This window comes from Heloderma suspectum, chromosome 1 (assembly GCF_057233095.1).
Source record: "Heloderma suspectum isolate Gila_16-S chromosome 1, 16-S_ref, whole genome shotgun sequence".
Lineage (NCBI taxonomy): Eukaryota > Metazoa > Chordata > Lepidosauria > Squamata > Helodermatidae > Heloderma > Heloderma suspectum.
In genome coordinates, this window is record NC_139458.1 from 3414813 (window position 1) to 3441050 (window position 26238).

At 46.7% G+C, this 26238-nt stretch overlaps 1 protein-coding gene across 3 annotated transcripts in view; it reads left to right on the forward strand.

The window, feature by feature from the left end:
* The first annotated feature begins 166 nt into the window (after positions 1-166).
* TOGARAM1 (TOG array regulator of axonemal microtubules 1) overlaps positions 167-26238 on the forward strand; it is a 51787-nt gene continuing 25715 nt past the window's right edge. For 2 of the 3 annotated variants that reach the window (XR_014787633.1, XM_084833513.1), the window contains exons 1-9: positions 167-1376; positions 13988-14039; positions 15325-15459; positions 18234-18527; positions 19273-19538; positions 20058-20290; positions 21515-21618; positions 24532-24699; positions 25245-25343. Coding sequence is in view for 2 of the 3 variants with exons in the window: in XM_084833513.1 (XP_084689639.1) it covers positions 261-1376; positions 13988-14039; positions 15325-15459; positions 18234-18527; positions 19273-19538; positions 20058-20290; positions 21515-21618; positions 24532-24699; positions 25245-25343 (2467 nt within the window). In the remaining variant the exon portion in view is untranslated. Of the gene's footprint in view, positions 1377-12637; positions 12729-13987; positions 14040-15324; positions 15460-18233; positions 18528-19272; positions 19539-20057; positions 20291-21514; positions 21619-24531; positions 24700-25244; positions 25344-26238 lie in introns of all 3 variants that reach the window. The other variant, XM_084833528.1, reaches the window with a different exon arrangement.

A 26238-nucleotide genomic window follows, 5' to 3' on the forward strand; every position in this document is an offset into this window, starting at 1 on the left:
GCGTCGCCCACGTGACCCCCAGGCTCTCCGTCAAGCGCCGGCGCGACGTTGTGGCTGCCCTCCCGCGCCCGGGTTGCCCGGGGTGCCCGGCGCGCAGGCGCAGTGGCTCCCTCGCCGTGGCCGAGGCGGCGGCGGCGGTGACGCGTTTCCCTGGAGACGGCGATGCTCCCCTGTGAGGGGCCCGGCGGCGGCGGCGGCGGCCTCGGGAGCCTCGGGGCGGGCTGGCGGGGCAGCGGCCGGGCAAGGCCCCGCCGGGGGCCATGGCCAGAGAGGAGGAGCGGCCGGAGCGGGGCGGCGGCGGCCCGGGCGGGGCGGCGGCGGGGCGCCGGGCCCCCTGCCCCGCGCCGGGCCCGCCCTCCCCGCCGCCCGCGGCGCCGCCCGGGCTGGTGCCGTCGGAGCTGCGCGCGCGGCTGCTGGACCAGCAGGACTACCGGGGCCGCGTGGGCGCCATGGAGCAGCTGAAGCGGGCGCTGGGCGAGGCGCCGGGCGCGGCGCTGGCGGCGCTGCCGGCGCCCTGCCTGCTGGGCCTGCTGAGCCTGCTGCGCGCGCTGCTGGACGACTCCAACTTCAAGGTGGCGCTGGGCGCGCTGGAGGCGCTGCGCCTGCTGGCCGCCCGCCTGGGCCCGGCCGCCGCCAGCCGCGCCCGCCTGGAGCCGCTGGTGGCGGCCGCCGCCAAGGTGCTGGGCGATGCCAAGCTGGCCATCCGCCTGGAGTTCCACCAGCTCTTCCTGGGCCTGATGCGCGCGGCCGGGCCCCAGCCCGTGCTGGGCCTGCTGCTGCGGCCCGAGCACCTGCGGCACCGCAACGCCCGCGTGCGCGAGGTGGTGCTGGCCATCGGCATCGCCGCCCTGCTCACCTTCCCCAGCGAGGACTTCGACCTGCCCTGGCTGGTCTCGGCCCTGGCCCCAGCCCTGGCCGATGGCAAGCGCCGCGTGCGCCACGCCGCCCTGGAGGCCTTCGCCGTGCTGGCCTCGGCCCTGGGCCCCGGCCGCTCCGGCCTCCTCTTCCAGGCGGTGGACGCTGTGGAGCTGCAGGACAACGGCGAGGGCGTGATGGGGGCGGTGCAGGCCCGCCTGGCCAGGAAGACGCTGCCCAAGCTGACCGACCAGTGGTTCGTGGAGTATGCTGTGCCCCTGCCCTGCTCGGCCCACGGCCGTGGCTTCCACTTGCCCCACGGGGCGGACACAGACTGGCTGCTGGAGGGCAACCGCATCCAGAGTGCCCACAGCTACTCTGGGGAGCCTGCCGGGTCATTCGCCCCGCTTGCCGATCAAGGGATGTGCCCCCGGCGGGTGCTCAGTGCTGGGAAAGGGAAACTGCCCTGGGAGAGCGAGCGGGCTGGGAACCAGCCATGTTTTGCAAAGGGCAACAAACTGGTAAGTGGAACACGGTGGCTCGTGTAGTAGGTTAGCCTGGGTGTCGCTATGGAAAGTGGACGGGCTAGCCCCGCGCTTTCAGGCACCACCCCCAGGATGATGTGCTGCTGCTCAAGGGCAAAGCTCAAGTGGCAAACCACAGAAGAAGCATAATGATTCTGGTACATGTGCAGTTAAAATAGCACTGCTTTTCTTGAGGGAATAAAATCTGAAGACACACTATCCTTCACACACTTGCTTCTGCATCTTTGCAGACAATTCCACAGAAGCTAATAGTTTCATAAAAGATTTTACTGGCCAACCTATCCACGAATCCTTACATTGATCATTTGAGGCACCTTAATGTCCTGAAAGGAGGAAAAAAGCCCCCTGTCCTCTTGTTTACAAATTTTTCCTTGCCTGATTGCTTTCTTTACTACAGGCAACCAGGCAAGTTGCAAACTTGTGCTATTGCTTAGAGCAGGGCTAGGCAACCAGGTGCCCTCCAGTTGTTTTGGACTACGACTCATATAAGCCCCAGTCAGCATGGCCTATCGTCAGGGATTATTTATTTATTTTATTCGTACCCTGTCTTTCTACCAAAAAATGGCACTCAAGGCAGCTTACAGAACCAATAGAATTGGTTAAAACAATATGCGATAAAAATATAACAGTTACATAAACAGTATTATTAAAAACAGCATCCAACCCACCAGACCAATTTACAGATTAAAAGCCTTGTTAAGCAAAGCAATCTTTGCCTGCCAGCAGAAGGACATCAAAGAGGGAGCAAACCTGGCCTTCCTAGGGAGGGAGTTCCATAGCCTGGGAGCGGCCACTGATTATGAGAGTTGTCATAGACTGGGTTTGGACGATATGATAATCCACGGTGGCTTATTTAACCCATTGTTGGTTATCGTGTCATTTGTTAAGCATTTTTTAATCCATGATTACTTATTTGGATGAAATAAGCCACTTTGATAACCCATGGTCTGCAGTAACAGTTATTTAACCCATTGCGGGTATCCTGTCGTCGGGCGTTCCATCATGGTTAAAGGGCATTGGTCAGGGAGTTACTTGGCAAGGGCAGCAGAAACCCTTGCTGTTCTTGCCCAGCGGGACACAATCACTATTCACGATTGCCCCCAAGATGCTACTCATGCCCCCTTCCCGCCCAGTTGCTGTCAGGGTCGAGTCCCATTTTTAAAAATTTCCTTGGATATATAAAGAAAAATCTGGAAATTGGGGGTGTGGGGCAATTTCTGCCCTCCCCCAAGGACCGCAGGGGCAACACAGCCCTTTGTGGGGATTGAATTTCACCCCTCCCCTTGATTTTTGCCAGGAGGACTTTGAAAATCTAGTGTAAGCGAATAGATAAATGAGCTCCATTGGTTTGCATTAGATTTTCAGAGTGCTCTTCATGGGTTTCCCCCTTCATGCTAGGGTAGGGAGCACACTAGGCGGCTGGCCCAATTGGGGATCCACTCACCCCCCCCCCCAACCCATGAAAAAATTGGTTGTTTCCTGAGTTGGGGAAATGATCCTTCCCTTTTAAAAGCCAAGCTGCAGGAAGGAATATTTCCCCACCCGGGAAATAGGCTATTTTTTCAGGGGTTGGAGGAGAGGGGTGGGGGTGTGTGAGTGGATCCCCAATTGGGGCAGCCCCCTAGGGTGCTCCCCGAGCCCGCCCCCGTTCCGTATGTTTTTAATGTGTTTGGTCTGTTGCGTGAGAACAAAACAACATTAAAAAAGTGCCCCGTTTCTTCTGAGCAAGTGAGGGTGCCAGGCTCAGGGAGGGGTGCCTGGCACCCATGCCTCCACAGAAGAAACGGGGTGCTTTTCCAGCTCCCTGCTGGGATCTCTTTCTTGCTTTTTAGAGCAGTGCGGAGATAGGGGTTGCAATGGGAATGGATCCCGGGTCTCTCTGTCTGCACCCCTGCATGTTTGGCCCCCACCCCCACCGCAATTTACAGATATTTATTTATTTATTTATTTATTTATTTCTATACCGCCCAATAGCCGAAGCTCTCTGGGCGGTTCACAAAAACTAAAACCAAACAACACACAATAAAACAATTTAAAATATATAGAACATTAAAACCACAATATAACAATACAACCACAATAAAACCTAGCAGCAGTACAGGAGTTTAAAATACAGATTTAAATTTTTAAAAATTTCCCCAGTCCCGTTGTGCTCAAAAAGGAGCTTGGGGAAATTTTAAAAAAGGGAGCCAATTCCAATTGCCATTGCAGTCGGAGCTGCCAAGGGGGACTTGGTGGCGAACAAGACTGGTCTGCCACCAGGTCCCCTGGGATGCGAGCTGGAGGACTGTGCATGGGGGGGGGGGGGTGAATAAGCTATAAACAGTAGCTTATTAGCCCATTCATGTGACAGGGCATTGTGGACTATTTCAAAAAGAAGCTACTGTTCGTAGCTTATTAACCCATTGTGGATTAAAGCAGCGTCTAAACGCAGCCATAGTAATTTATACTGCATTTTCCACGATACATTGTGCTCAAAGTTGTTTATAGAACAAACCAATACAATAACCATACTTGCAATACATTACAATATAACATGGGTTTGTATCCAGCCTTGATTGTCAGCTAAGAGAACAGAAACCATGGATGGAACAGTTTCCCCCTCCCCCTGATTGCCCCACAAAGAAGACCCTCTGAGGCAGATTTCAGAGGCACACAGAGGACTGCAGGGGGGAAGGAGAGCAAGGGGAGGTCCTGTCTGTTAACGGTAGGCTGGTTAACAATATCCAGTAATTTTCTACCCATCTCTTAGAGACTGTCGATGTATCTTTTGTGATTTATCTGCTGCTGTGGTCCTGAGGAGCAGAGGATAAGTGCATCCTCCTCTTTCATAGGTATTAGTGTGCAGTAGTTCTCTCCATATGTTATGGAGCAAGAGGCTGTTCCATCTCTTGGCACCCTTTTGCTCCAGGCTTAGCACAGTTTGTTGAATCTCTGTGTTGGAATAAGTCAGAACCTGAATTTTGAAGAAAAGTTTTTTTTGTTGTTTATTCGGTCAGTCACTTCCAACTCTTTGTGACTTCATGGACCAGCCCACGCCAGAGCTTCCTGTTGGCCGTCGCCACCCCCAGCTCCCCCAAGGTCGAGCCCGTCACCTCCAGAATATCATCCATCCACCTTGCCCTTGGTCAGCCCCTCTTCCTTTTGCCTTCCACTTTCCCTAGCATCAGCATCTTCTCCAGGGTGTCCTGTCTTCTCATTATGTGGCCAAAGTACTTCAGTTTTGCCTTTAATATCCTTCCCTCAAGTGAGCAGTCTGGCTTGATTTCCTGGAGTATGGACTGGTTTGATCTTCTTGCAGTCCAAGGCACTCTCAGAATTTTCCTCCAGCACCACAGTTCAAAAGCATCTCTCTTCCTTTGCTCAGCCTTCCTTATGGTCCAGCTCTCGCAGCCATAGGTTACTACGGGGAATACCATTGCTTTCACTATGCGGACCTTTGTTGTCAGTGTGATGTCTCTGCTCTTCACTATTTTATCAAGATTTGTCATTGCTGTCCTCCCAAGAAGTAAACGTCTTCTGATTTCCTGGCTGCAGTCAGCGTCTGCAGGAATCTTTGCACCTAGAAAGACAGAGTCTGTCACTGCCTCCACGTTTTCTCCCTCTATTTGCCAGTTCTCAATCCAGCTGGTTGCCATAATCATGGTTTTTTTGAGGTTTAACTGCAACGCAGCTTTTGCACTTCCTTCTTTCACCTTCGTCATCAGGTTCCTCAGCTCCTCCTCGCTTTCAGCCATCAAAGTGGTATCATCTGCATATCTGAGATTGTTAATGTTTCTTCCAGCGATTTTAACTCCAGCCTTGGCTTCATCAAGCCCAGCACGTCGCATGATGTGTTCTGCGTACAGGTTGAATAGGTAGGGTGAGAGTATACAACCCTGCCGTACTCCTTTCCCAATCTTCAACCAGTCCATTGTTCTGTGGTCTGTTCTTACTGTTACTACTTGGTCGTTATACAGATTCGTCAGGAGGCAGACAAGATGACTTGGTATCCCTATGCCACCAAGAACTTGCCACAATTTGTTATGATCCATACAGTCAAAGGCTTTAGAATAGTCAATAAAACAGAAATAGATGTTTTTCCGAAACTCCCTGGTTTTCTCCATTATCTAGCAGATATTGGCAATTTGGTCTCTAGTTCCTCTGCCTTTTCTAAACCCAGCTTGTACATCTGGCAATTCTCGTTCCATGAATTGCTGGCGTCTACCTTGCAAGATCATATAGAATCATAGAATAGTAGGGTTGGAAGGGGCCTACAAGGCCATCGAGTCCAACCCCTTGCTCAATGCAGGAATCCAAGTCAGAGCATCCCTGACAGATGGCTGTCCAGCCTCATCTTGAATGCCTCCAGTGTGGGTGAGTCCACCACCTCCCTAGGTAATTGGTTCCATTGTCGTGTTGCTCTAATAGTCAGGAGGTTTTTCCTGATGTTCAGCCGGAATCTGGCTTCCTGTAACTTGAGCCCATGATTCCATGTTCTGCACTCTGAGATGATCAAGAAGAGATCCTGGCCTTCTTCTCTGTGACAACCTTTCAAGTACTTGAAGAGTGCTATCATCTCTCTCCTCAGTCTTCTCTTCTCAAGGCTAAACATGCCCAGTTCTTTCACGCTGTCTTCATAGGGCTTTGTTTCCAGTCCCTGGATCATCTTTGTTGCCCTCCTCTGAACCCTCTCCAGTTTGGCTGCATCCTTTTTAAAGTGTGGTGCCCAGAACTGGGTACAGTACTCCAGATGAGGCCTAACCAGCGCTGAGTAGAGGGGAACTAGTACTTCCCGGGATTTGGAAGCTATGCTTCTATTAATGCAGCCCAAAAGAGCATTTGCCTTTTTTGCAGCCACATCACATGGTTGGCTCATCTTCAGCTTGTGATCGACAACAATTCCAAGATCCTTCTCGCTTGTAGTGTTGTTGAGCCACGTATCCCCCATCTTGTAACTGTGCATTTGGTTTCTTTTTGCTAGGCACAGAACTTGGCATTTATCCCTATTAAATGTCATTCTGTTGTTTTCTGCCCAGCGCTCCAGTCTATCCAGATCACTTTGAATTTTGTTTCTGTCTTCCAAGGTATTAGCTGTCCCTCCCAATTTTGTGTCATCTGCAGATTTGATCAGCATTCCCTGCACCTCCTCCTCCAAGTCATTAATACAAATGTTGAAGAGCACTCGGCCCACGATTGAGCCCTGCGGTACCCCACTCATTACTTCTCCCCAGTTTGAGAAGGTCCCATTGATAAGCACTCTTTGAGTCCGATTCTTTAGCCAACTGTGGATCCACCGGATCGTTGTTTCATCTAGCCCACTTTGAGCTAGTTTGCTCATCAGGAGATCATGGGGCACTTTGTCGAAAGCTTTGCTGAAGTCGAGGTATATGATGTCTACAGCATTCCCACGGTCTACAAGGGAGGTGACTTGATATAAAAATGAGATCAGATTTGTCTGGCAGGACTTGTTTTTGACAAATCCATGTTGGCGTCGAATAATCATGGCATTGTTGTCAAGGTGCTTCCAGATGGATTCGTTTATCATCTGCTCCAGAATTTTCCCGGGGATTGATGTCAGACTGACTAGTCTGTAGTTCCCAGGTTCCTCCTTTTTACCCTTTTTGAAGATAGGGACAACATTGGCCCTCCTCCAATCATCTGGCACTTCCCCCGTCCTCCATGATTTCTCAAAGACAGACAGCGGTTCTGAGAGTTCTTCTGCCAGTTCCTTTATTACTCTAGGATGCCGTTCATCTGGCCCTGGAGATTTGAATTCATTCAAAGTAATGAGGTGTTCCTTGACCATATGCCTGTCGATCTAAAGCTGCAATCCTGCCCCTTCAACCTGTACTTCGCCTTTGCCAGGTGGCTCATGGACCGTCTTTTGGGAAAAGACTGAGTCCAAAGTAGGAATTGAGCACCTCTGCCTTTTCTTTGTCATCTGTAATCGTTTTGCCATCCTTATTTAATAGCTGAACAACCATTTCTTTCCTCGGCCTTTTACTATGCACATAGCTGAAGAAAGCCTTTTTGTTGTTTTTAGCATCCCTCGCTAACCTCTGCTCGTTCTTAGCTTTAGCTTTCCTGTCACCATCCCTGCAATTCTGTGCTACCTGCATTGGATATTGGCAGTTTGGTCTCTAGTTCCTCTGCCTCTTCGAAACCCAGCTTGTACATCTGGCAATTCTCATTCCATGAATTGCTGGATTTTACCTTGCAAGATCTTGAGCATTACCTTACTGGCATGTGAAATTAGTGCCACTGTTTGATAGTTTGAACATTCTTTGGTACGTCCCTTTTTTGGTATGGGGATATAAGTTGATTTTTTCCAATCTGTTGGCCATTCTTGTGTTTTCCAAATTTGCTGGCATATGGCATGCATCACCTTGACAGCCTCATCTTGCAAGATTTTTAACAGTTCAGCTGGGATACCGTCATCTCCTGCTGCCTTGTTATTAGCAATGCTTCTTAAGACCCATTCAACCTCACTCTTCAGGATGTCTGGCTCTAGCTCACTGACCACACCTTCAAATCTATCCCCAATGTTGTTATCCTTCCTATACAGATCTTCCGTATATTCTTGCCACCTTTTCTTGATCTCTTCTGCTTCTGTTAGGTCCTTGCCATCTTTGTTTTTGATCATACCCATTTTTGCCTGGAATTTACCTCCAATGTTTCTAATTTTCTGGAAGAGGTCTCTTGTCCTTCCTATTCTATTATCTTCTTCCGCTTCCGCGCATTGCTTGTTTAAAAATAATTCCTTATCTCTTCTGGCTACCTCTGGAATTTTGCATTTAATTGGGCATATCTCCCCCTATCACTGTTGCCTTTTGCTTTCCTTCTTTCTTGGGCTGCTTCCAGTGTCTCAGCAGACAGCCATCTTGCCTTCTTGGTTTTCTGTTTCTTTGGGACGTTTTTTGTTGCCGCCTCCTGAACAATGTTGCGAACTTCTGTCCATAGTTCTTCTCTGACCCTATCTACTAAATCTAGTCCCTTAAATCTTTTCTTCACCTCCACTGCATATTCATGAGGAATATTCGTGAGCTCCTGTCTAACTGATCTGTGGGTCTTCCCTGTTCTCTTTAGTCTGATTCTAAATTGTGCAATAAGAAGTTCATGATCTGAACTGCAATCAGCTCCAGGTCTTGTTTTTACCGACTGCATAGATGTCTGCCACCTTTGGCTACAAAGGATGTAGTCAATCTGATTTTGGTGTCGACCGTCTGGTGAAGTCCATGTATAAAGTCGTCTCTTAGGTTGTTGGAAGAGAGTGTTTGTTATGCACAGTGAGTTGTCTTGGCAAAATTCTATCAGCCTATGTCCCGCTTCATTTTGTTCTCCCAGACCATGCTTGCTTGTAATTCCAGGTGCCGTTTGACTACCCACCTTAGCATTCTAGTCTCCTGTAATGAAAATAACGTCTTTGTTTGGCGTACTATCCAGTAGGTGCTGCAGATCCTTATGGAACTGATCTACTTTTGCTTCTTCAGCATCTGTGGTTGGGGTGTATATTTGGATCACTGTGGTGTTAAATGGCTTACCCTGAATTCGAATGGAGATCATTCTTTCATTTGTTGGATTGTATCCAAGCACTGCTTTAGCCACTTTATTATTAATTATGAAGGCTACTCAATTTCGTCTGCCGTCCTCTTGTCCACCGTAGTAGATCTGGTGGTCATCTGATGTGAAGTGGCCCATTCCAGTCCATTTCAGTTCACTGACACCCAAAATGTCTATATTTAATCTTGACATCTCCCCAATAACCACATAGATTATAGCTCATAGATCTTACATTCCAGGTTCCGATGGTGTGTTTATCTTTAGAACATCGGATTCGTCGTTCACCACCAGCACCATCGGCTGCTAGCCATCCTTTCGGCTTTGAGCTAGCTGCGTCATCACATCTGGGGCTAGTTGAACTTATCCTCTCTTCCTCCCCAGTAGCTTTTTGACCATCTTCCGACCTGGGAGTCCCATCTTCCGATCGTATACTGACATATCTCTGGTTTTACTAATTTTCCATTTTCATGGCAAGAATACTGGGGTGGGTTGCCGTTTCCTTCCCCAGGGACCGTATTTAGTCTGACCTCTCTGCCATGACCTTCCCGTCTTGGGTGTCCCTTCACGGTTTAGCTCACGACGTCATTGAGGTGCTCAAGCTCCAGCACCACGACAAGGTAACGATCTCCTTTGCTGAAGTTGAAGAAAAGACATTAGTGGAATTTGTGGGGACATTTTTTTCTGTAGCTGCTGCTCTTTTAGTTTCCTGGAGAAAGATATGTTTTTAGGACTATGAGTAACAAAAGGCTAGTCTATTTCATATCACTTTTTTCCCAACTGTCAGGTGGCTCTTATGATTAAAGCATGGAAATTGAGCTTCAAGCATTTTTTTAAATCTATCAAGTCCCCTTCCTTGTGTCTTGATTCAAACCTCTCAGATCACACCAGTACTGTTTGCCTCACTTTCCTATTGCCTGCTACGAACATAGGAAGCTGCCTCAAACCCAGTGAGACCATTGGTCCACTTAGTTCAGTACTGGCTACTACACTGGCAGGCCGCGGCTGTCCAGAGTTTTAGGCAGAAGCCCTGTGTTGAACCTGGGACCATTTGTGTACAAAGCATGTGCTCAGCGACTGATCAGTACTGCATCATCAGAAAGTTGGGGGAGAATAGAAAGATGAAAGACCCGATAAATTGATGACATACATAAATAGAAAGGCTGCATGCATCTACTGGCTATCTACAGAGTCTTCATAAGTTGCTATAGACTCCATAGCACTCCTCTCTTCAGCACTCCTGAAACCTGACACACAAGTCGCCTTTACCAGCAAACATTGCCAATGCATAGTCAAGATGCCTTGAATACATGCCTTAAAGAAGGAAAGGCAGAGCTGGCAGATAACTCAGGATTCTTGACTTGCTGTATCCCATTCAAGATAATGCATTACAATAAGAGCCTTGCTGGATCACACCCAAGTTCCCCCTAGTCTTGCATCTTGTTTCCAGTAGTGGACTGCCTACGTGCAGGACATGAAGACTACGATCTCCCCCATGCCATGCGGTCTCTCCCCCTGCGCACCCCACCGCCTTTGTAACTGGCATTCAGAGGTGTGCTGCCTCTGATCTTGGAGGTTCCTCCGCAAATTTATCTAATCTTCACTATAGGTCCATGGTTGCTACTGGTCTGGTTTGGTCACTACCCCCTCGACTTCCCCAGGATCTAAGAGCCCATCAAACCAAGGCAGGATATAAAACTTAGAAATAAATAAAACAAGGCAGATGAGCATGTCCCTGGGAAGTGCTCACCACTGCCTCTTGGCTGGGCCCTAGGAGCCCTTTACCTGCCACCCAACATTGCTATACGGTTGGCCCCACTCTTCAAGCTCTGTGCACAGAGCACACTTCTGCCTTCCTTACGCTTCACCACTGGAAATCTGTTCCTCCGCCGCTGGAAATCTGTTTAGCATAATAGAGTGGAGATGCAATACCCCTGCAGGTGTACAGATTTCCATTTGGTCTCAGCCTTTTTTTTTCCTTGCTGGTTTTGTGCCCATACAGAGGCTGTAAAGTGATGGGGAAGCAGACCAGAAAAGTTCTGTTTGTCTCTAGATTCTGCTATGTTGATGAGAGATTTCTGTCACTCAGAACAATTTCTTTGTGGTTGGATCAATATGCTGATTTCAGTATTCAGGATAAAACTCTGTTGTCTGGATTTTAAGTGTTGATTAATTTAAAGAGATGTAAAGCAGTGTAATTGTCACATTCCTGAATTAATTATTAAGAGTTAACAGCAAAAGCTTTCCAGAGTAATGGAGGAAATTAATAATTACATCCAGGCACATTCCAGTAAGCTCAGTTTTGTTACAAATTAACACAGATAGCTTTTCAGTGGCTAAAGGAATTTGTGAAATTAGGAATGTTCACAGCAGCTCAGTCATGCAGGGACATACAGGAAGACTAGCAGGCATAGAAATGAAACAGTCTTTTGAGATTAACAGTCAGAAAATCCTCTCTTGTCAGATTAATAGCAGATGACTCTTAGAGTGTGCTAGTAATTCTCGAGCTGACCACAATTTCTATAGGTAGTCACACTTATATTAGCCTATCGCGTGGCGGTGAAGGCAGCAAAAAAGGAATATTATGCTGTCTCAATCACGTCTCCAGGGTGCTGTCCCAGGAGGCTGTTCCAAGTGGTCCGGAGCCTGGTCGGTCCAGTGGCTCCGGAATCACTGGAGCATTCTAAGGCCTCCTGTGAGGCCTTGGCAACGCACTTTGCAGATAAAATTGATCGGATTAGGAGTGTTATGTGTGCTGTGGATACAGTTAGTGAGCAGGAGGCAGTCTGTGGCACACTGGTTTTGTGGGATCGGTTCCAGCTTCTTCCTTCTGATGAAGTGGACAAGGTGCTTTCATCTGTAAGGCCGACCACCTGCTTACTTCATTCTTGCCCATCTTGGCTCATTATGGGCTGCAGAGAGAGACTGGGTGAGGGGATCAGGGCGGTGGTGAACGCCTCCCTTGAGGAGGCAGTGAAGCCATCAGCCCTCAAGGAGGCAGTGAGAAGACTGCTCTTAAAGAAGCCCTCCTTGGATCCCCAAGTTCTGAACAACTTTCACCCAGTCTTGAATCTGTCATTTTTGGGCAAGGTGATTGAGTGGGTGGTGGCGATGCAGTTGAAGGCACACTTGGAAGAAGCCAACTATCTAGACCCATTTCAGTTGGGCTTCAGGCCTGGGCATGGGACAGAAATGGCTTTTGTCGTCTTGGCGGGTGATATGAGGAGGGCTCTGGATAGGGGTGAATGCTCCTTCCTCATTCTCCTTGACCTCTCAGCGGCTTTTGATACCGTTTTTTATTTTTTTATTTCATTTATTTCATTTCATAGAATCATAGAATAGTAGGGTTGGAAAGGGCCTACAAGGACATCGAGTCCAACCCCCTGCTCAATGCAGGAATCCAAGTCCGTTGAACACGGTATCCTCCTGGACCGCCTGGAGGGGTTGGGCATTGGAGACACCATATTGCGGTGGTTCCGGTCCTTCCTCTCCGGCAGGTACCAGAGGGTAGCACTGGGAGAGGAGGTTTCAGACCCGTGGCCGCTCACTTGTGGGGTGCCACAGGGTTCCATCCTCTCCCCGATGCTATTTAACATCTAAGTGAAGCTGCTGGGGGCTATCATCAGGAGGTTTGGGGTGCAGTGTCATCAATATGCGGATGTCACGCAGCTCTACCTCTTGTTCAAATCTTCACCAAGGTTGGCTGTAGAAACCCTGTCCAAATGTCTGGAGACGGTGAATGGCTGGATGGGGAGGAATAAGCTGAAGCTGAACCCTGACAAGACCGAGGTACTTTTGGTGGGAGACAAGAGGAGGTTGGGGATGTTGACCTGGTGTTGAATGGGGTATGGCTACCCTTGAAAGACCAGGTCCGCAGCCTGGGGGTCATTTTGGACTCCCAGCTGTCCATGGAGGCTCAGGTGTCAGCTGTGAGCGGGACAGCACTGTACCAACTCCATCTGATACGGCGGCTGCACCCCTATCTTCCTGACCATCTGCTCCCATCAGTAGTACAAGCCCTGGTCTCCTGTCGTTTAGACTACTGTAATGTGCTCTACGTGGGGTTACCCTTGAAGACAGTTCAGAAGCTACAGCACGCGGCGGCTCGCCTGATTAAAGGCAGCCGCCGGCGAGATCACATCACTCCAGTGCTGAAGGAGTTGCACTGGTTACCAGTTGTTTTCCGGGCCAAATTCAAGGTGTTGATTGTGACCTTTTAAACCCTATATTATTCTGGCCCAGCCTCTCTTAAGGAGCGCCTCCAGCAACGCCAGACAGCCCGCTTAACAAGATCAGCCTCGTATGGCCTTCTGTCTGTCCCGTTAGCCAGGACAGCTAAACTGGTGAGGACGAAGGAGAGGGCCTTCTCTGTGGTGGCCCCCACTCTGTGCAACTCCCTCCCTAGGGAACCCCGCCATGCCCCCTCTTTAATGAGCTTCCACCGCGCATTAAAAATGTGGTTGTTCAGGCAGGCATTTGGGATGGGTTAGAGTATTTTAGAAAATGTTTTTACTGTAGAATTTTATTGTTTTAAACTGTTTTATTATATACTTTGTACATCGCCCAGAGTGGCTGGGTGATTAATAAAATAAATAAATAAATAAATTTGATGGATATATATTGCCTCCAGCATTGGAGGCAGTATAGTTCTGAATACCAGTTGCTGGGGAACATGAGCGGGAGGGTGCTAAAATGCATTCATGCCCTGCTTGTGGGTTTCCCCCAGGTAGCTGGTTGGCCACTCTGTGAACAGAATACAAATACTGGACTAGATAAGCCCTTGGTCTGATCCAACATTACTATTCTGATGACCCAGGGATTGGCAGAGCAGGGCTGCCATGAGGACTAAAAGTGTATTGTTCATATGTGGTTCATTAGAAATGTTCAAACTTAAAAGGTCATCCCAATTAAAATATGCTTCCTGTGCACTTCAAACGATGTCCCAGTTCAGTTCCATGCAATAGTATGCATCTCTCTCTTGGTTTTATAAGGAAGAAGTTCGATGTTCATTGCATTTTAATGCCTTCTGCTTCACGTTTGTCTTGCAGCTCTCAACATCAAATGATTTCCTTCACTCTCCAAAACTAAGGCCTTCTCAAGGTAAAACAGCTTAGTACTAAATATGTGTAGAGCCCTAAGTGCCTCACAGTCATGCTTCAGTGATGGGATGGTGCAATGCAAAGGAGAGGGACCCTTTCCTTCAGGCCTGCCCTTTGCTCTTAATGTGACAGGGACAGCATCAGCCTTTTCCAGTATCATCCCCAACTCTTCTTTCAATGGAGGCATCCTCCTTCCTTTGCTACCTTGCCCTCCTTAAGCAGGAGAAGAGCAAACTGGACCCAGGAAGCCTGAAGAACTGCTGAGTTCACAAACACTGGGTCCCCCAAAATTGGGTTCCTGGCTTGCTGCCCCCAATATGTATGGTCCAGGCAGAAGCCGCTAGGGATCTAGGTACACCAAATTTAGGTCCCTGCTTGAGGCATAATCAACAGGATTATACAGTAAGTAATTCCTCTCCTCCCTGTTGACCCCAGATAACATTCCAAACTCTTTGAGGTGTAGAAAAAGCAGTGTCAGCTTAGGGTGGTATATGAAGGACCTGGAAATTATGGACTAACTACTCTTCACCTCTGTGTTCAGAAACACTGGGAAGCCAGTGTTAGGTTTGCACCAGGCCTTAAATGTAAGAAGCAGTTCTTGGGAGAGAATTTGGAATGATTAGCTTCTGAAAACACTTGCTATAAATAGTGGCTTCTGAAAACACTTGCTATAATAGGTAACCAACTTTCATCATCCCTCACATTAATAGTGAAAAGGCCTTATTAGGCAAGATCAGACTTGCCTTGCTCCCTTTTATTGATGGAGCATTGTGCCTGCTGGGAGGACTGTGCCAGTTTAGAAGACTTCAGGGTTCATTTAACATAGTGCTTGGCAGGATGGACTCCGTTAGAGCGCAACTCTGTGTGAGTGTGTGTGCACATGTGTATGTAAAAGTATTGGATTTCTTTCAGTACTATGTATTTTTAAAATGTTTTGCTTTTTATCTGTCCTTGTCCTGGAAACCTTTTGTATGGCAAAATGTACTTAGGAGAAGCTAAAATTCCACTTTGATATGCCCTGTCAAAAAGGAACTCCGTCCTTACTGCATCTTGCCAGATACGTTATTCTGCCTCATGCACACGAAGAAAGGTTTTTTATAAGGTTGCCTTTGGAGTTCCTGGGAGGGATTCTCAAACATTTATTTCATCTTATTTTCCAAACTCCCTGAAAGTGTGAAATCCAGAACAGAGACTGTTTTCTACTCTGTTTTAAAAGTCTTTTTCAATATGTGCTGTGGACAGTACCTAGAAATATACTTGACTGGCCTTTCCTTTTTACTTGAAAGGTGTGATGCCCTCTCATCAGCCCCATATTTCAGGCAAATGTGGGCTGTTTGGTTTCTGTCACACTCGTGGAAAGAGCGGCAGTGTGGATTCTGATCTACAGTTTCTAGGACTGAATAACCCCTGGCAAGATAAAGGTATCTGTGCTGTATCTGTGCCTCTGCTGTTATCCATCAACGTTGTGCAAGTGGACATCCTCTTCCTCTCCTCCCCACTGCAGCCGTCTGCACCCCAAAGGGTGTCCATACCCTCTGAAGCAGATTCAGGGGGAGGGGGAATCCATTCCGTCAGCAGTAGCCTTCCACTGGCAGACAGACACACGTGGATGCCACCATGACCATTATACGTGCATGTTTGTCCCATTCCAGTGTGTCCTGCAGTTCAGGCATGCAGTTACTACAGTAGCATTCCATGCAATGGAGGGGTCAGGTCAGAAATCCAAAGTATGTAAGGAATTGCCACGCACTGGTATGGATGATTGGCCCCAGCCAGCCAAGTGTTGGAAACAGCTTTCTAAGGCCTCAAGCAGAAGTGTTTCCTGGCTCTGATACCTGAGTTTAAATCAGAGATCCCAGGAACTGGCTTTATATATGCAGACCATGTGTGTGACAACTAAACTGTAACAATGATTGTTTTTGGAATAATTTGTGATAATGTGATGCTATGTTGGTTTTTGTTCCTAAGTGTTTTATGCTGCTCATTTAGCGTTTTGATTAAAAAAAAGGGTTTTAGTGTTTGGATAGTGATATTTATTATTGTATTTCTTTTGTTTAAAACCTTATTGTGAGGTGCATTGGGAAAACTTTGTTTAGAAACGCAGTGTAAAAATACCTAAAATTAATAACAGGAATTGTTATTTTCTAAGGCCCTTTCAGCTCAAAGTTCTGTGTTGTAGATTGCTATCAAGAGCAATGGCCCTTCTTCCACACAGATCTATTTCCTCCCTTGACATGAGTGGGGAGGCTTTACAGGCAGAGTAGCTCTCAGCGCACAGTGGTATGGCAATAGCAAATAACTGGATCAGGACAAATGGCTTGAAGTCCGATGTGTAGCTGTCTCTAAGACGGGAGCTGTGAGAAGTCTGATTTTGATGTCATCAAATAAAACAGCCACAAACAAAGTCAGCTCCCAAACAGCCTCCTTTTGTTCTTTAAGTACCTGAGAAACTCTGAACTACGTATTTCCAGTGCAGCCCTCTCCATCCCTTCTTTTTTTACCTTGTTGCAAAGAGCAGATGCAAAAAGCAATCTCACCGTTGGGAGAGGACTGTCTTCCAAATGCATTATTGACCCCAAAGCCTGATACCAGCTTTTTGCTTGTGCCTCCTGCTCTCAAGTCCCTTTTCTCTCACTTGTTAGAAGGTAGTGAATGGGCAAAGTGAATGAGGAGACTAGGTACAGTTCTCATAGCCCTGGTTCAGAAGATCATTGTAGGTGAAGCAAGCCACAGTGGCTTGTTTAAACCACAGCATGTGCTGGGCACGATTTGCATAATCACCTGCTGGGTTGTGGCTTGTTGTGTTGTCCGAATCTGGGCAGCATGGCTTGTTTGAGGGGGAAGCAACACTCAAATAACTGTACAACAGTTGATGGGTTATTTGAGGGGTTTTCCCCCTCAAACAAACCATGCCACCTGGGTTTGGATAACACGACAAGCTGTGGCTGGGCGGGTGATTATGCAAATCATATCCCACGGCTCAGGCAAGCCACCATGACTTCTTTAGCCTACAGTGATCATGCAAATTGGCCCATGGTATTCCAGTCCAGCTGCTTATAAACCAAACCTATAGAATAAAATACCCCTGCAATAGGGAGCAGAGAGAGTAATCTATTAGGATAGGCATCTTATTCAGAATAATATGTTATTTGATACACAGGGCCATGTTGGTTGGATGGCTACTGTTAATTTACATGTAGCAATCTATAAGAATTAAAAGCTCTCCAGATACAGGGTTGGGGAAGCTTTCTCAGATTACTAAGGTCCTGATTGGATATCTATGTAATGGATATGCTGGAACTATGCAGAAAAAAATTACTGCTACAAGACATTAGACTATCAGCACAATCCTATAGTTGCGGACTCACAAGTAAATTCCATGGAGTTCACTGAGGCTTGCTTCTAGGTAAATGGGTATAGGATTACAGTCCAAATCATTTACACACAGGTATACTGAACAAAAGCATGACAGAACATATGTATTTAATGTAAAGAATAATAGATCCAGAGTGGTGGTAGTCCTATTACTTAATCTAAATCTGCTTTCTTGTCATTCCAAATTAATATGTTTAATACAGGGGTGCGGAAGTGGCAGATCTGAAGGGTTTCTAAAGCAGTTTAATATGCGGTGGAGTGAGGTTGTGCTGTTCAAAGAAAGTTGTTTGGAAATCCCACTTGATATTCCCTGGCCTTTGGGCGTACCTAAAGGACCTCTCTGGGTCCTGGTCAGAGTGCCAGGGAGGTCCAATTTCAGGCAGCCTCTCCTTATATGTGGGAGGCTTGACTAGCTATGTGGGCAGTGGAGACTTCAGGAGGTCAGTGTGACACAGAGCTCTTGAGCACTTTTGATTAGCAAGACGAAACACAATCTGCCACATGGAAGTGGGACTCCACACCTCCCATGAGCAGTGTCGCCACCGTGCATGATAAATACATTTAACCAGCCACAAACTGTTCTTGTTGAATCTATCCTTCTGCTGTGCTAGACAACCTAGCTGTTTCGGCAAAGCGAAGATGGCTTGACTCAGCTGGATGATATAGATGAGCAATCTTTAGAAAAGTAATTATCCTGCTGGTTGTGCTTGTAGCTTAATGATCTCGCAGGTTGGACGAGAAACAGTTTGCAAATACTGTTGCATGTGTCTTTTCCTGGTTCTTTAATCTGGTTGATGCACGTTCTTTCTCTTCCAATCAGTGTGCACCAGCCTCAGTTTCACCAACAAGCCCCAGCGGACGTTTTGCAGCCCACCTGAGCATGGCCCACCTCTTCTGGGCTCTCATGCCAGCCAAGGAGCTTTCATCCTTCCATCCTACCCGTTCTCGTCACCCAAGCACAGTCCAAAGCACACCTCCCCTCCTTCAGATTCACTCAAGATGCAAGATCATGCTGTTAACTTCTCTAATTCCTGGCCTCTTAAGAGCTTTGAAGGGCTTCCAAAACCTACTCATCAGAAGAAGTTTTCCAGCCCAGTGGCAGGAGAGGATGCAGGTAAAAGCCGTGGTAATCAAGCTTTGTGCAATCTCCAGCAATGTTTGCCAAGTGGGACGGGCCAAGGAAGCAAAAAATGAGGCAAACCAGTGATGGATGGAGAATTTATTAATAACAGTACAGCTGCCTGTTATGCTTTGAGAAAATGTCTTCTTCAGAGGCAATAGTTTTTCTGTTTCCTGGAACAGTCTTACTTTGAGTAATTTCCGTCTGAACATCAGGAGAAACCTCCTGACTGTTAGAGCAGTACAACAATGGAACCAATTACTTAGGGAGGTAGTGGGCACTGGAGGCATTCAAGATGAGGCTGGACAGCCATCTGTCAGGGATGCTCTGACTTGGATTCCTGCATTGAGTGGGGGGTTGGATGGCATTGTAGGCCCCTTCCAACCCTACTCTTCTATGAGTCTATGAATCCTCCATCTAGCACCAGTTTGATCTTAGCCTTTTTCTTCATTTTTCTGATACCTAAAAAAGACCTTCAGTAGACTAATTCCATCCCAAGAGAGTTACCTCAGAATTTGCAGGGCTTAAGCTGCTTAGAGATTTATAGGTACCCCGTTCCCCCCAGCATTCTGAATCATGTCTTGGAGTCTACAAAATGTGGATGTTGAAACAGCAGTGAAATACATATCTGGTGGTTCCCACTTATATAACTGAGCACATGCTTTGTTTCATACCTCATGAAATATATTCTTTGGCATCAATATCTTCTTAACATGTCCTGTATGGTCTCTTCGTGCAGAGGCAAAGCCCCAGGACACACCTTCTCCGATTCAGCTGAAACCTGCCTTTGTGAGATCCCCAGCTTCACGGAGAGGCCTGAGTGGAACAAAACCAGTGCCTCCTATTCCCCGCGGTGTTAGTCCTTTGCCTGATAAAGTGGAAATCAATGTAGTAGGACACAAGAATGGGGAGCCAGAAGACATATGGTTAAATGAAAGGGATAAGAAACTGGCAATTGATCTTTCGGAGTTAAACATCAATGAAAAGGAGCTGGATGAGGAAGAGGTGGGAGTTCAATGTGATCTTTTTTTACTATTAAAAATGGATGATTGGCAAATTTGCCTAAATACATTCTTTTCTATGGCTTTACCTAGGGTGTATTTACATGGTCAACATGGGTTTGTTTGCAGTCTCTATATTCCACATGGCTTTCTAATCATTTGCATTGAAACCTGCAATGCAATCACTGATTCAATAATGTTTTTTCTTCTGAAAGTGCAATTGCTTGACACCTGTGGTCTTGGGGTTTATGCTCACTTTCTGTTCCTAGTTGCTGCTCTAGTGTTGTTTGTCAACTCTTGGTGAATGCTGAAGCAAACTGAATTAAAATGACACCTAGTTTTAGAAAACTGCGTTGCAACACAGTACAAGCAGGTCAAACAAGAGAAGAAGGTGCTTCTTTTAAATGGAAAGTCTGCTCCTCACCCAGGTGTCTAATAGAAAAGCAATAGACAATTGTATGAACTTGTGCTTATTTTCCTTTAAGGTATCCAGTTGGGATCATGCGTCTTCCCTTCTCTTTAGATGCAGAGTTCTCTTCGGTCTCTACGTAATAGCGCGGCTAAGAAGAGGGCAAAGCTAAACGGCAGCAATTCTGATCTCGAAAGCCCAGACTCCGTGCTGAAGCTTGATCTGACCTCAGAGTCTCCTTCTTGCTTGTCGTCCCCAAGCACCAGCTCCTACAGCGAAAGTGGTGTTTATAGCCAAGAGTCTGTAACATCCCCGCTCTCGATGGCCCCTCAAGGAATAAAAACAACGTGTGTGTCATTCTCAGCACAGGGATGAAATCCAAGACTCTTATGTTGGGAGGGAAGGGTGGAGGTTGTTCATATTCCCTTCCCCAAGCTAGCCTCACATTGTTCACTTGAACAGAGCAAACATTTTTAACTATGAAGACATCCATGTTCTGTCAGTTGTCTTCCATTAGACTGTGGGGCAGTCCAGCCCACCCTGACACACCAAATCCTTTCCAACAGCTCTTGTGCCAACCTCTTAAGCTGATTTTAAACTTAGGAAAGTTTAAAAAGCAGTTAGGCTACTTTTGGGGGTGGGTTGTGGGAGAAAAATGATATGAAAGCTCTCAAGAAAACTCAAGTGAGCGTGGTGGCAGGGAGTGCTCTTGCACCACCTAGATCCCAGCTCAGTTATTACGATGCCCTAGAAATCCTTACCAGCTCTTGCTGAGAAAGCTCTAGCCCTCCTTGTTAGAGTCAACCTGGCAACAATTGCTTGGTGAAACATGGAAAGCTGCCTTGTACCAGCTCAGAACATGGATCCTTCCAGCTCAGTATTGTCTATATCGACTTGCAATATTTCTTCCAAGTGTCAGGCCTTTCCTGTCCCTACCTGGGGATACAGTGTTCTGCCACTTAGCTACAGCCCTTCACTTTTGGAACTTGATACAAGTAGTATTGAATATATTTAGGATCTTTAATTATTCAAGTTGTGTGTTGTCTGCATGGGGCAGCCCTTGTCCATCCCCCCTCCCCCTTTTGGAAACTTTGGTACAGTAATCTTGAGGGTGGATGGGGGCATATTATAGCGGTGCTTCAGGATTGGCACTGGCTTGCTGTAGCCTTCTGGACACAATTCTAAAGACAAGCCTAAGGGCGCAATCTTATGCATGTTTAGACAGACAAAAGTCCTACAACTCCCAGAATTCCCCAGCCGGCCTTGGGCCCATTGTGCCTTACTAAGGAGCCACTTCTCTCTTGGCCCATTTGCAAGGAGCGTCTCCTTGCACTTGCCTTCCCTGTGCCAGGTGCAGGTAACTGCTCTTGCTGGCTGTTCTGCATGTAATGGAACTCCAAGTTGCGTGTTCTTGAGGAAGTAGTTCAGTTTTTCATATGTGCTCAGTCCAGGGGACTTCATTCAAAACGTTTCTCCCAAATAACTCCTCATGCAGATGAAAGACAGTCGGAGGTGGAGCCCCTTGTGCAACGTAGGGACGTACTAACGGGAGTGCCTTTCGGTTGTGACAGGTCAGATATCTTTCCTCTACTTGGAGGCAACTCCCGGCCGACAAAGCTCTCACCACCACCACGGAATCGAGGTCCTGTCCTTGTGGAACAGAATCCCAGCACAGGTATTCTACTGGGCACATAAGAAAAGGTTGGGTTTAGTAAAGCAAAGTCATTTTTCTGTTCTTGGCATTGCGACGTTACCACATGTCCTCAGTTCACATGTGTATGTGAACTCACTTCTATACACATGCACTCAGTTGACCCGAAAATACCAGGATCTTGGGCAGAGGTATGGGATACACACAGCAAATTATGCATTGTGCTATATTGCAGTGGAGAAGTTACCTCTAGAACACTAACAAAAATCAAGCGTTAAGCACATAAGATTTATTTTAGCATAAGTCTTTACTTAAAGAAGAGATTGGTTAGTACATCACCCCTTGCCCTGGAACAGCAAACTATTCCTAATTATGGTGACAGAGTGAGAGAAGATGGAGGCGGGGAGTTTTACTTTGTTAAGTAAGGAAGTACTAGATTCAATAGCTTGGCTCTGGGGGCTGAATAGAAGCCTTCCTTTAGGTTCCTGGCTTCTTGATTGAGTTTGGGCTGGCTCATTAAAGGTGACAAAGCTTGCACATTACCTGCCAGGCCATGTCCACATACCTGAGCATTTTATAGAGTGGTTGAGAGCATCTCTGACTACCCAGCCTTCCTCCTACTTAGTAATACACCAATATTAGAAGGCTAGTTGGCCTATGACTGTTGCCTCCGCACCCTCTTCCGATGATATAGAGCAGGGGTGAGCAGTTTGTGGCCCTCTAGATGTTCTGACCTACAACTCCCATCATCCTTCACCATTGGCTGTGTTGGGTAGGGGTGTGGCTCTCCAGCTGTTTTGGCCTATGAATTGCCCACCCCTGATCTAGAGGATCAACAAAAGGACATAAGAGCCATGCTGGACTAGACCAAGGTCCACCTAGTCCAGTATTCTGTTCACACAGTGGCCACCAGATGCTCATGGGAAACCCCCAAGCAGGACATGAGTGAAAGAGCAGTTTCCCACCCACGTTTCCCAGCAACTGGGATACAGAGGCATACAGCCTCTGAGACTGGAGGCAGCATGTAGCCATCAGGACTAGTTGCCATTAGTAGCTGTATCTTCCATGAATTTGTCTACCCCCCTTTTAAAGCTATCTAGAGTGGTTGCCAACACTACATCAAACATCCAGATGTTATGGCGGAACTCATTCATTATGGTTTTTACACTTGTATCTTGCTGGAATCACCCTAGCACAGGGATGGGGAACATGTGGTCCTCCAGATGTTGTTGAACTGCAACTCCCATTCATCCCTCGCCATTGGCCATGCTGGCTAGGGCTGATGGGACTTGCAGTCTAACAACAACTGGAGGGCCACACATTCCCCAAACCCGCTCTAGTGCTTTCTCTAGCATGTTTACTGTTCTGGAAAGGCTGTGTGGCAAGGGACCAATGGCAGCTATGAGCAAAAGGATCCTGATGTATCCTTCTTAGGAAGCAGTCCAAGAGTTGTAAGGGGTGGCTGTATGTAACTTGTTGATCCATTGGATATAGCCTGTTTGGTTCGTTACAGTTTCAGGTGACAAGGAAAGAACTAATTGGATGCATTGATGTGTGTATTCTGAAAAATTTGAATTGGAGAAAAAAAAATCTACTTCCCTAAACTGAATGAGCTCTGATTTAACATGTTTATTTGACTTATATTCCGTACATCGTGTATAAATATCTTTAAAATGTTTCTAATAGACAAAAATAGTGGAACTTAAATATTTGGTTAAAAAATAAAAGTCAGTAAAGTGCACTGAGGTTGCATTCTTATACCTACTTACCTGGGAGTAAGCCCCAGAGAATGCAGTGGGACTTAATTCTGAATAGACATGTATAGGATTACAGTGTTAGTGTGTTTTAAATACTATATTCAAACAAGTTCAAAGCTTTACTTGGACATTATTGGAATAAATATCTTTAAACAAGACAGCTGAGTAGCATGCATTTCCCTTCAGTTGTTTAGATTTTAAGAAAATAAATGAAGGCACTGAAAACAGCATAGATATATGTGCTTCTTTGGAATAGTTACCTCAAAAAAGTTGGTAACGAGTTTGATTTTAGATTTGACTGGTATTGTATCCATTCCAGCTGTCCAATTTGACTGGTATTGTATCCATTTCTTACCGTACTAATCAGTGTTATGAAACAATACATACAACAATCCCCTCCTCACTTACCTTCAGAAACTCACATTTCTAACTCGTTATAGGAGAGGCAGAAAAAGAGGCCTTTAGATGAGAGAAGGAAGGCCTTCGTTCTCTTTGATGTTTTTGAAGCACCCATAGCAAGGCAGTATATTCTGTTTGCCAATCTTGGGCCAAGATGAGGGGTATCCTCCACCAAAAACATCTTTCTTAGAGCAGCATTCCCTATTCAGTTACCTGTACCAGATTCCTCACACAATATGCTTAATCTCTCTCGTCTCATCTTATTAAGAGCAGACATACGTTTGAATCTCTCTGTAAAATGGCTGCAATAGTGGCTCTTTTCATTAAGGCGCTGTAAAATAGTGTAAAGCAGCATGTATACTACGAGCAGTTTGTGCAAACAGAATTCAACAAGCAGCTTGAATTCAACGAGCAAGGGCTGTGGCATCATAGAATCATGGAATAGTAGGGTTTGAAGGGGCCTACAAAACCATCGAGTCCAACCCCCTGCTCAGTGCAGGAATCCAAGTCAGAGCATCCCTGACAGGTGGCTGTCCAGTCTCATCTTGAATGCCTCCAGTGTGGGAGAGCCCACCACCTCCCTAGGTTATGGGTTCCACTGTCGTATTGCTCTCACAGTCAGGAAGTTTGTCCTGATGTTCAGCTGGAATCTGGCTTCCTGTCACTTGAGCCCATTATTCCATGTCCTGCACTCTGGGATGATCGAGAAGAGATCCTGGCTTTCCTGTCTGTGACAGCCTTTCAAGTACTTGCAGTATTTGCTGTGGATTTTGTTCTTCAGGGCTAATGTTTCGTGAAAAAGCAACTTCCAGCGTGAGCATTAGTGGCCAGCGTCTCAGCTATGGAAATGGATCAGGAGATTATGAAGATGACAGACAGAAAGTAGTATCGCCTGCTGTTCTTAAAGGGCAGGGCAAAGAGCACCAAAGGCACTGTAAATCCACAAAAGGTGAGTTGTGGGTAAAAAGGAGTTGGGAACCAGAACCAAGGGTGGTGTGCGGAGCTGGAAGTGATGGGCATCTGCCTACTTCTCTGGATTGGCGCTTGTGTCCTCTGCAGTCTGCCTTTCCACTGCTTTCCCTTCATTTTCTGTCGCTGTGTGTGTTGCAACCTGATTGTGGGAAGTAAGCTGCTACTTTCTGGCGCAGCACATTCTATTGTAAGATTAAACTTGGAGAATTTTTGGCTGGGGCGGAGAAGACAGCACATACTTTGGACCTGATTCAGAGCTGTGCCGGTCTTCACACAATGTTCCATGAAAGCATTGGCCTATCTGTTCTTGGAATAAGCTCCAGAGCAAATTGAATGAGAGAGCTCCTTCATGTGAGGAGCTCTGTAATAGTAAATTGTAGCCCTTGTGTACTAGAACTCCTGGATTAGGGAGCTGGTAATGGAACTACAGAACTAGCTAAGAACTTTCTTAATTTTGTGAATGCAAAGAAAACAACTCGGTGGAGAAATATACATGTTCATGCCACTGTATTTTTTTTTAAGGATTTACAGGGCCCACTTCGAGTTTACAGCAGCTGACTAGTCTAGACTTCATTTCACCAAGTGCCTTGTCAGAAGACTCTGTAGTTGTTGTTGGAAAAGGTATTTATAAGAACTATTTATTTGTTACAGTATTTCTATCCCACCTGTCAGGATTCTTCTTTTGCCCTGCTGAAAACTCCAATAGCCAAATCAACACTCAGACAAGAGGCTGCATTTCAAAGGCTTTAATTCCATTTACCCTAATGAGGCATACAGATGCAAATTGCTAGAGACTCACAGACTACAAAGGAAAAGCCTTCAAGGAGTTCAAAGGGGAGCTATGAAAGTTGGTCTCTGTTTGGGAAAAGGCAGCAAACGCTCTTAACTTAAGGGGTGGGAGGGGAAACTTGCCCTCTCCCATGACACCTCTAGGTGCACCTGTTGACACCGAGCCAATCGGGCAGAGCACCTAAGTTCAGCCCCTGCAATTTCCCGCTTGTGCCTGTGTCTGCGCCTTGCGTCTAAGAGTTCAGGTTGTCCTTCCCTCGCCTCCCCCGTTCGCTATCACTCACAGGGATGTGTGAAGGGAGGGCCTCTCTGTCCAGCTGTGCCTCTGAAGCCTGGGAAAGTTCCTCCTCCATGTGGTGCAGCTCTTCCTCAGAATCTGAACTGCTCTGGCACTCTACATGCTCAGAGGCAACCCTGACATCACCCTTCAGTCAGGATTATCAGGGTGCTTTGCGAAGTCTCAATAATAATAATAATAGTAATAAAATCAAAACATACTAAGAGTAGCAAAATCTGTCTGTGATCCTTCTTTCCTCACTCCCCCTGTGTTAAACATTTTGGTGAAGTGGGAGATTAAATGGATTGGTGCAAATATTTCTGTATGGACAAAGAACATAAAAACTGCAGTTCGGTAGAAAAAATTACAGATTGATTGCATAGTACATTTATTGTATAATGTACTATGTACTGCAGCACTTTGCTGGCTGGGGTGTCAGAGAAATCCACA